The sequence below is a fragment of the Danio aesculapii genome, chromosome 2, assembly GCF_903798145.1.
Source record: "Danio aesculapii chromosome 2, fDanAes4.1, whole genome shotgun sequence".
NCBI classification, from domain to species: domain Eukaryota; kingdom Metazoa; phylum Chordata; class Actinopteri; order Cypriniformes; family Danionidae; genus Danio; species Danio aesculapii.
In genome coordinates, this window is record NC_079436.1 from 57791767 (window position 1) to 57804007 (window position 12241).

Genomic DNA, 12241 nt, shown 5'->3' on the forward strand with positions numbered 1-12241 from the left:
TCCATCCATCCATCGTTCCATCCAACAATTCAACCATTTACCATCCTTCATCCAACTAATGTCCATCATTCATCCATCCATTCACCCATCCATCCATAAATCTTGCTATTTTTCATCCATGCATCTATCCATCCAATTATCCATCATCAATTCAATCCATTGTTCTATCATAATCCGTCCATCCAGCCACCATTATTCATCATTCTATCATTCCATCCATTCATTGTTCTATCCAGTTCACCCATCCATCTACCTATTATCCATCCATCTGTCCATCCAATTATCCACTCGTCCATCCACTCCATCTATCCATCTAACTATTTTCCATCCATCCATCCGTCCGTCCATCCATCCATCCAACCATCCATCCACCTATCCATCCATCTTGCTATTTTCCATCCATCCACCCAATTATCCATCGTCCATTTATCTATTGTTCTATCACTAATTTCTCCATCCATCCACCATCCATTCATCATTCATCCATTCATCATTCCATCAATCCATCCACCCACCTAGTTGATATCCACCTATCGGGCCATTCAATTATCCATCCATCCATCCAATTTTCCATCCATCCATCCATCTATCCATCCATCCATTGTTATATCATTCTATCATTCCATCCATCTATTTCTCCATCCATCCAGCTATTTTCTATCCAACCATCCATCCAATTTTCCATCCATCCATCCATCTACCATCCTTCATCTAGCTAATATCCATCATTCATCAATCCATCCATCCATCCATCCATCCAATTATCCATCATCCATTCATCCATTGTTCTATCTTTAATTCGTCCATGCATCCTCCATCATTCATCATTCTGTCATTCCATCCATTCATTGTTCTATCATTCCCTCTATTCACCCATCCATCCATTCATCCATCCATCTACCTATTATCCATCCATCTGGCCATCCATCCATCCTTCCATCCATCTGGCCATCCATCCATCCTTCCATCCATCTGGCCATCCAACCATCCATCCACTTATTATCCATCCATCCCATCCATCCATCCATCCATCCATCCATCCATCCATCCGGCCATCTAACCATCCATCCATCCATCCATCCATCCATCCATCCATCCATCCATTCATTGTTCTGTTATTAATTCATCCATCCATTCATTGTTCAATCATTCCATTCATCCATTCACTCATCCATCCATCTAGCTATTATCCATCCATCTATCCAATTATCCATCCATCTAGCTATTATCCATCCATCTATCCAATTATCCATCCATCTCTTCATCCATCTATTTTCCATCCGTCTGTCCATCCATCCATTTTCCGTTCACTCATCCAGATGAACAGATGAGCTGTAAGTGTCCATTGTGAAAGATGAGTCTGATAATGACATTAACTGCTGTCACTTTAATAGGACAGAAAGAAGCGTGCAGGATTAATCAGTGACACCGGCAGGAAAAACCCAGTGACTCCATCAGAGGCAGAGACACAGCGGCTGCAGTCTAATAAAAGCACACCGTGTTTTCCTCTGGGAATCTGCTGACGTGCTGAAAACACAATGCACTTCAACTCAAGACTTTATTTCTAAACTGTAGTGTTTGCTGGCGTAGAGAGCCACATTTGTTGTGTTTGGAGGATGGTTCTGTCATCACACAGCTTAAATGTTGACCTGTTCTTTAAAACAAGATTTCAGGAGGCTTTAATACTTTATGTCTGACTTATAGACGACGCTAATGATACTTCTGGACTGCTGTTGTCATGATAGCTTCAAGTCTGATTATAACATTCCTTCACTCATTAATTTTCCTCCGGCTTAGTCCCTTGATTTATCTGGAGTCGCCACAGCGGAATGAACCACCAACTTATCCAGCATATGTTTTACGCAGCGGATGCCCTTCCAGCTGCAACCCAGTACTTGGAAACATCCATACACTCTCATACTCATACACTACGGCCAATTTAGTTCATCAATTCCCCTATAGCACATGTGCTTGGACTGTTGGAGGAAACCCAACAGACCCAGCTGGGACTCGAACCAGTGACCTTCTTGCTGTGAGGCGACAGCGCTACCTACTGCGCCACCACACCGCCCCTGATTATAACAAATACAATTGATGATTTTTTTCTGTTAGAGGCTGGTTATGGTTTGAGAGAAAGTGAGTGTGTGTGTGTGTGTGAGAAAGAGAGAGATAGCATGTGTGTGCTTATGTCTGAGTGTGTCTGTCTGTCTGTGTGTCTCAGTGTGTGTGTGTGTGTGTGTGTGTGTGTGTGTGTGTGTGTGTGTGTGTGTGTGTGGTGTCCAGCTGACTTTAAAATATACTCTCTTGTCTTTTAATGGCTGTTCTGATGAGTTCAGCTGTGTGTGTGTGTGTGTGCGTGTGTGTGTGTGTGTGTGTGTTGTGCGCGCGTGTGCGTGTGTGCGCGTGTGTGTGCGCGTGTGTGCGCGTGTGTGTGCGTGTGCGTGTGAGTGTGTGTGCGAGTGTGTGTGTGTGCGTGTGTGTGTGTGTGTGTGTGTGTGTGTGTAAGAAAGAGAGATATAGCATGTGTGTGCTTATGTCTGAGTGTGTCTGTGTGTCTCAGTGTGTGTGTGTGTGTGTGTGTGTGTGTCCAGCTGACTTTAAAATATACTCTCTTCCTCTTTTAATGGCTGTTCTGATGAGTTCAGCTGTGTGTGTGCGTGTGCGTGTGCGTGTGTGTGTGTGTGTGTGTGTGTGTGTGTTTGCATATTAATGTTCCTCTGCACTGTATATGCATGTGCTACAGCGGGTATCAATAATGCATTAACACACACATACACACACACACACACACACACACACATACACACACACACACACATATATATACACACACACACATCATCATCATCATCATCATCATCATCAGAGATGGAAAACTTCCAGAAATCACCCTGATATATAAAACATGCGCTCCTTTCTGGAATATGTCTTTAACTTCCACTGTGGGTTACATTTGTACGGATTCTATGTCTTGCTTACAAGCACTCAAGTTTTTTATCAGCATTAATAGCTTTGAAATTATTTGTTGTAGTGGTGTCACACTGTGGCCTCACAGTAAGAAGGTCGCTGGTTTGAGTCCTGGCTGGGCCAGTTGGCATTTCTGAGTTTGCATGTTCTCCCCGTGTTGGCGTGGGTTCTCTCCGGGTGCTCCGGCTTCCCCCACAGTAAATTGGCCATAGTGTATGAATGTGTGTGAATGAGTGTGTATGTGTGTTTCCCTGTACTGTGCTGCAGCTGGAAGGGCAACCACAGTGTAAAATATATGCTGGAATAGTTGACGGTTCGTTCCGCTGTGGTGACCCCTGATAAATAAGAGACTAAGCTGAAGGCCAATGAATGAATAAATGTTGTTGAATACCCGGCCATCTGAGATTCATTGGAATGAGCAGGCAGATAAAGGAACTGTAGAGTTGGAAGTAGAACACTGTGAAATATCTGTTAATGAACAGTGTCCGTATTTATTTCCAATTTGTGAATGGCATTATGGGATGTTGATCTCTGCTCTGTCCAATTTTGATGTTGAAAATTCAACTCTACAGTTTAACAAAGTGACTTTTATTGATGTTTTAGCATAGACTGTAAAATATATGGACGTAGTATCCGTGACGTCACCCATAGGTTACTGAAGAACGCAAAAGAAGCTACAAGTAGGCGCGGCCAACCGTCGCCATTTTGTTTGCACATCATCGCACTGACCGAGCGATACCAAACAAGCAAACACTAAACATTGTTCTATGACATTTTTCTACAGGAGGAAAACGCGAATTACTTCCAAACACTTCAGATATAGTGTGTGTTAGTAAATGCAGGACTATTGATGAACTCCAGCATAACACTGTATGATAACGCTTCAGATGACTGTTCTAGAGCCTACAGCTAATCAATCTGTCACATTCTGGAGTGCTTTACGGGTCTAAAGAAAAATGTTAATGATAAATGATCTTAAATAAAGCACACACATTTATAGAGATGGTATACAAGTATATAACTTTACTCACATGGGAAACGAGGCCACATGAATGGCTTGTGAGCACTGTAAAGTGCACACAGCATCCCATATCATCTGATAATTGTAAGAAATAATTCCAAAAGGAAACTGACTGTAAAGTCACATGAAATAACACAAAATATGATGAATATGCTGAGATCAGTGGCTAATCTGCTGGATTCAGCTGAGGTGAAGTGACGGCGACCGGCGAGACCTAGCTGTCACTCAAGTGGCCACGCCCTTAATTATGCAGACTTAATATAACCTAATATAAAGGAAACGGATGAGTTATAAAAAAATTCACCCCCTCACAGTTGTCATGAAGGGTAATAATAGCTATATGAACCAAAATCGTTCTTTGTTCCAGGCTATAAACGCCTTTTTTTCTGCTGTAAAGTTGGCCATTCTAACAGTGGATAGAAATCTGCTCTATTATGGAGCAGGACTAGCAGAATTTCCATAAATTGCAGATTCAGTTTCTTCTGTATTTGCTTCACGAGGGAGAGCGGGATGTTGCCGCTTGTGTTAGTCGTTTGGGATAATATGTATAATGTATAAGAAATAACATCTAGAGAAATAAGTATGTAAAATGACAGAAAATGTACTGGCAGTTTATTACAAGATTTCTGTAGCGTAATATACAAACCAACCCAGACAATATAGCACTGCAAACAATTACACATGTTCAGAAAAGTCTTAAGTTCTTGGTTGAAGATGATGCCGCATTGGACACATGAGACTCACGCATGAACATTTACTCAAAGGAGAAGAAAACCTCCAAAATATCTATATTGCAACAGAAACTAAACAGTTAAACATATTCTTGTGGAGTGCCCCATTTTTTATGTTATCAGACAACAATTTTTATCTGGAGAGGCTTTAAATGAAATATTTTAAATGTAGATCTGTCTAAAATTGTACAATTTTCATCAAAAGGAAACCTTAAAAAACTGTTGTAGATTTTTATCTGATATATTATCATTATTATTATTTATGTATTTTACCTTGTATATTATTTATTACTGTTGATTACTTTTAATTGATAAAATATTTTTATAATTGGTAAACTTGATCTATTGTTTTTTAAAGTCTCTCTCTGGTCGAAGTTGAACTGAATCAGTCCAATTCACAAAAAAATCCCAATTAAATCAGATAATAACAGTACATTTTTAATATGTCACACACTTGATAAAAGTAAACTTGGAATATAGGATTTTTTAATGTTGCTTGCCAGATATTTTAAGCTTATTTTTGCAAAATATTTATATTATAAATAGTATTTTACATTAAAATGTATTTATTATAATGTAAATAATGTAAATTTTTTTCCTTTTTTTATTCTTATTAAATAGGTTGTTTTGTAAAGCAATTACACTCAAAATGGCAAAACTTTATAGAAAGTTTTTATTTAGGATGTTTTTTAAAAGGTGTCTTGGAGAAATTTGACAATATTAATCATTGATCACATAGAGTAAACTTTTATGAATTTTTATCAGTATTATGGTCTATGTGGCCTTTATATAATGCAATTAAGAAACATTGATGATTGTAAATTATAAACTAAATATTTATAACTAATGTTGTCATGAATATAGCTGATATGGCATTAAAACACATACATACATACATACATACTTGCATACACACATGCACAAATACATACATACGTAAATACTTACATACATACATACACGCATACATACATACATACATACATACATACATACATACATACATACATACATACATACATACATACACGCATACATACATACATACATACATACATACATACATACATACATTTCAATTCAATTCAATTCACCTTTATTTGTATAGCGCTTATACAATGTAGATTGTCAAAGCAGCTTCACATAAAAGGTCACAGTAAATAGGAACAGTGTAGTTCAGTTTGTAGTGTTTAAGTTCAGTTCAGTTTAGCTCAGTTCAGTGTGGTTTAATAATCACTACTGAGAGTCCAAATATTGAAGAGCAAATCCAACGATGCGCAGCTCTACAGATCCTGAACCATGCAAGCCAGTGGCGACAGCGGAGAGGGAAAAAAAACTTCACTAAAGGCGGAAGTGAAGAAAAAAAAACCTTGAGAGAAACCAGGCTCAGTTGGGCACGACCTTTTAATTTCTCCGCTGGCCAAACGTCTTGTGCAGAGCTGCAGTCTCAGTGGCGGAGGCTGGAAGCTGGCCTCAGCGAGACTCGTCTGTCTCTGGAGGCGTCATAGGAAACAGTCCTCATGTTCTCCACTCTTCCATGACTCGCAGTAGTTGTTCAGGATTCGGCCAGGTCCAGGATATGGAAACCTTGGGATCATCTCGTCGTTGGTCTTGGATCGAATCAGTGACTCTGCATAGTCTGAGGCCTCGGAAGAGTATCCCCAGGTGGAAATGGAGAATAAAGAAAATAATTAGCGTAGCTGATGTTCACAGTGTATATCAGCAAGATGCATAACCTGTGTGGAAGCCCCCTAAGTGGTGCACTAAGTGTATGCTTTACTGAACAGATAGGTCTTTAATCTAGTTTGAATTGGGAGATGTGTCTGAGCCTCGGACGTTATCAGAAAGGCTATTCAGAGTTTAGGAGCTATAAATGAGAAGGCTCGACCTCCTTTACTCGACTTTGCTATTCTAGGTACTACCAGAAGCCCTGAGTTTGAGATCTTAAAGAGCGAGTTGGATTGTAGCGAGACAGAAGATTGGTTAGATAAACAGGAGCTAGATTATTAGGAGCTTTATATGTAAGAAGCAATATCATACATACATACATACATACATACATACAACATACATACATACATAATACACGCATACAGACATACATACCTACAGACATACATACATACATACATACATACATACATACACGCATACATACATACATACATACATACATACATACACGCATACATACATACATACATACATACATACATACATACATACATACATACATACATACATACATACATACATACATACACACATACATACACACATACATACATACATACATACATACATACATACATACATACATACATACATACTTGCATACACACATGCACAAATACATACATACGTAAATACTTACATACATACATACATACATACATACATACATACATACATACATACATACATACATACATACACACATACATACTTACATACATACATACATACATACACACATGCACAATACATGCATACATACATACATACATACATACATACATACATACATACATACATACATACATACTTACATACATACATACATACATACATACATACACACATGCACAAATACATGCATACATACATACATACATACATACATACATACATACATACATACTTACATACACACATGCACAAATACATGCATACATACATACATACATACATACATACACACACATACATACATACTTACATACATACATACATACATACACACATGCACAAATACATGCATACATACATACATACATACATACATACATACATACATACATACATACATACATACATACATGCATACATACATACATACATACATACATACATACATACATACATACATACATACATACATACTTACATACACACATGCACAAATACATACATACATACATACACGCATACATACATACATACATACATACTTACATACACACATGCACAAATACATACATACATACATACACGCATACATACATACACACATACACACATACATACATGCATACATACATACATACATACATACATACATACATAAATACTTTAACAATGGTGAAGTTACTTTTATTCAAAGTAAAGAACCCAGCAGTTTTGCAAATCTAGAAATTGTAACATATAGAGTTTTGAGCAAATCCAACTTTTCATATTTGTTATGTTGTTCTAGTTTGATTTGCATTTTATTCTCTGATATTAATTCCTGCTTTCATGTTTGTTTCCTGCAGTGAAGAAGGCCAAGTATGATGGACCCCAGGGTGAGTTTTTATCGATTGATCATTTAATATGACATATTTATAAAACATTATAAGGACACTAGCTATATCTGTTCATTAGCAGGTTTTCATTTACAGAGACCTATAATGAGGAACATAGGTTGCAGTCTGATTCAATTGTATTTTATGCAAGAACTAATTTATGAGTCAATTTCTATTTTTAAATACGTTTTTATTTTGAATTGTTTTAGTACTAAGGTAGTAATAATAATCAATTTATTAGAATTTAATTCAGTTTTCTTTTAAATTGTGATTCTGTTTGTTTAGGTCACAACTTTAATGTGTAATAGTTTTCTATTTAATTTAATTTTCAAAATAATATAATAATTTAAATAATTATTATAATATTATATGCTATAATGTAATATAATTCATGTGGCTGTATATCGCACTGGTGGGAGGAGTCCGTTAGTGTACCACAGTGCTGATATACAACCATATCGTACTGCTACTCGTGTGATATTGCGTTTATACAACAGTTCATCAGCATAATTGTGTATACAAATAAAAAAAAAAAACACGCAGAGTCCTCAAAACCCTTTTGTATGAGGAACTACTTTCTTCTGCCATTCATTGACATCTGCAGCTGACGTCAGAACAGCAGAAACCGCTGCTCATTCACCAACGTCACTTTAGAGCTAGTGTTTGAATGATTTTCTAGCATAAAGTGATGACAAAACAGCTGATTTTGCTGACATTTTAAGATTATAGGTTGAACGGCATGAATCAGATTTCCCAGTATTTTTATTTTGCTATCGGAAGACCACAATAATTAACCCTGAAAAAGCCAAAGCAACGCAAACACTAGCAGATTACAATGGTATCAATTGTTACGTAGCGGAAGCACCGCAGTATACACATAAAAGATATGGATGACCGTCTATTAAAAGTGGTCACCGGGGAGTCCACTTTCCTGCTCCCTAAGCACACACACACACACACACACAGGCCAAGTTGTCAAAAAGGGGTAAACAGATTTATTAAACATAAATATTTCCAACATCAAAGCAAATGTGGTAAGGGAACAAAAGGCCAAACAACAAACAAAATAAAGTACGCTACCTAATATTGGATCTCTTACCTAAACCGAAATAAAGTTCAGTAAACGAAACAACAATTCTACCCCTCTTGTCTATCCTTTAAACAGGAGAAAAAGTGACAAAAGAACAAAGGGCCTTCCCTTACATCATTCAGCAGTAAATAAACATTTAGCCACAGCTAATACTAGTGATGTGACGTTGTGTGCCGAGGCTTCGAAGCATGTATCAGACAAACGATACATCTCGCAGTGAAGCAGTGTACCGGAGCTTGATTTGTTTTGCCATAATCACGTGATCAGTGACGTCCGAAGCTTCACTTTCTCCTATACCCATGTGACTGCTTAGAATTTTGATTCAAAGGTTTAAACACCCCCATGGGTTAGTAAAGTGTATAGCAAGAGATTAGGCGTCGATTACATACATTTCTAATGTTTCTAAGCACTGGGCCGGGTCACATGCACCAGTAATTAAACTAAAATACAATAGTAATTTATAGTAAAAGGTTTTGAAGCATACTAAAGTGTATTAGTGTATTTTTTACAACTATCTTTAAAGAAAACCACTGCATATCGTAGTATAGTGTTTAACGGAGGCCAGCTGGCGAGTGCAAGTCGAAAGCTTCACTCACATAGCCTCCTCCTTAAAGCATTCGCCTCCCATGCAGGAGTTGCTGGTTCGATCCTCGCTTGGAACGAGTGGGTGGGTGAAGGACTAGTTGGAATAAGATGCAAATGCTTTTGTATACCTTGTATTTTACTACAGTAATCTGTGGTGTAATGTAATATACCTTATGTGTAAATACTACAGTAATTGAGTTATTTGTTTATATTACTGTTGTTGTATTACTACATGAATGAGTTAGTTGTGAACATTTGATATTATTGCAACACAGTGCTTTCCCACACTTTAACCAGAAGAGGTCCTCATCGAGCTCTGATTTAGAAAGCTTCGAGTAACGAATCTTTTTCCGATACAATTGAGTCGAGCGCTTCACTGGTTCAGAAAGCTTCATTTCACCATCACTAGCTAATACAGAATACCGTTCTATAACCATATTTAACAGAGTATCTCACCAGATGACATTGGAAAAGGCTTGCGGACAAAGATATCACTGCCCCACAGAGAACTTAGAGCGTCTGCTCACACACACGCACGCACAAACACAACAGCGAGGGGAAACAGGAAGAAAACTCAATGAACAGCGCCAACAGCATGCTTTTATAATTGGCGCCGCCCCTCCTACAGCTGCACCTGATCTCCACTCATGTGGAGAGAGAGAAAAGCTGCATCCCAATTATATACTTCATATACTTATGCACTTACGCTCTCAAATAGTATATGTATGTAGTGTCGTCCCAAATGGAGCACTAATGTTTTTTTATTGAGCGGAAATTTAACCCGTTTCCCAGATGACGTTTGACGGTTGCCAAATTAGTGAAATAAATGAACAAAGTACCAACTAATACCTGCTGTGAGTATTGCTGCATTCACCATCAGGTTTCGCTATAATCACTGTCATAGGAGAATTTCGCTTTCACAGTCCAAAATAAATAAGTTATCCAACATGCTCCGCCCCTTTCGCTAAATGAGTAAAACTGCGGTCGTTGAGTGCGCGAAGTGTCCCATCATTACACACTTTCGTTTTACCGGCTGAATGAGTGCATCATCCAGGTATATAAAGTGCGCTTATTATTTTTAGAGTTTTCAGTGTGAACGCACTACTTACACTATTTATACTACAAAATGGCGTAGAATAGTGCGTAAGTATGCAATTTGGGACGCACCTAAAGAGACAGATAAGGGAGGATTACAACACACAGGAACAATACACACCAGCACTGTCAAAATAAGTCACTCAATATGTAACAACAGCTCTAAAACGAACAAAACAAACACTTACCTGTTTAATAATGATTTAATTAGCTGTAGTTTGAAACATATGTTTACAAAATGCAAAGTTGTCTCCCTCTAAAGGCTGATTTATACCTCTGCATCAAGCGCACGCGTATGCTACGCCGCAGCCTACGTGTGGACGCATAGCCCTCGTCGCTGATGCACACCTCTCAAAAAATGTAACTACATGTCGCAACAACGCGTAGCGCAAGGTCCGCAAATGGTCTGCTTGGTAGCGCTGACGAGTGTGGGTGCGACCGATAGCTACGTGAGTCCTTTGGAGCGAGTGTTTACAAGTGTCGAGTCCCGTGAAGGAGCTCCAGATGAAAGTTTTGTTTTGTGTTTACCTTATGGTTAAAGTTGTTGCTAGTCCGCCGGTTTCTCCCTCAAAATGAGCGAGTTTGAACCACTTGTACATTAAGGAAGCGTTCAGAAAAAACAAAACACCAGCGAAGAAACTCGACACAGATAAACATAGACACCTCACTGCCACCTAGCTTTTTGGAAATGTTATTGCAGAACAACAGAAACGCACAGAAGTATGAAGGCCGTGGGTCACGCCGTGGGTCACGCCGATCACTTGACGCAGAAGTATAAACCAGGCTTTAGGGCTTATTATGCGGTCTCTGTCGCCATCTTGTGACAGAGCGTCAACCATCACTTTCTTTGGTCAGTTCAGTATGACAGGCTGATGGCTGCCAGCGTGCTGAATATTCAAAATTATAAATATTTTAAAATAGACGCTGTGTCCTTATAAATAAACTGCATAGTTGCAATCTAAACAACTACATTCTCACCTAAAAAAACTCAAAAATATGGGTGTGGACTTACACTGGTCTCACGATTCGGTTACGATTATTATGCCATCGATTCGGTTTAGTTTGATATATCGGTGCATCACGGAGCATTGCTGATGCTTTCCATATATAATTTGAGTGTTTCTTTTCTTAACAATTTTTTAATAAAAATTTATAAATATATTAATATTTATATATGAAGAGTTCAGATGCAAAAACCTCTAAATCCACCAGACCTCTTCTTTTGTAAATGAGCATTTTCTATCAGGCTCCTCTGATTAGGTTCAGAAGTTTAATTTTATATGTAATGATAAGGTTATTAGCTAATAAATAAAATACCCTTTCTTCAGAAATGCCACTTTAGACAATTCTTTGGTTTTTAACAAGGTAGATTTTCTTTTGCGTCAAAACCAGCTAAATCCACTTGTGCTTTTTATGCAAAAACCTCTAAATCCACCTATTGGGACAAGACAGTGAGATTATAATTTAGAGA

At 38.0% G+C, this 12241-nt stretch overlaps 1 protein-coding gene across 1 annotated transcript in view; it reads left to right on the forward strand.

Annotated features, from left to right (window-relative positions):
* The first annotated feature begins 1327 nt into the window (after nt 1–1327).
* The window catches only part of LOC130238859 (protein unc-13 homolog A), a 58610-nt gene continuing 47696 nt past the window's right edge, over nt 1328–12241 (forward strand). The window contains exons 1-2 of the mRNA XM_056469978.1: nt 1328–1334; nt 7971–8000. Coding sequence (XP_056325953.1) covers nt 1328–1334; nt 7971–8000 — 37 coding nt within the window. The remainder of the gene's footprint in view (nt 1335–7970; nt 8001–12241) is intronic.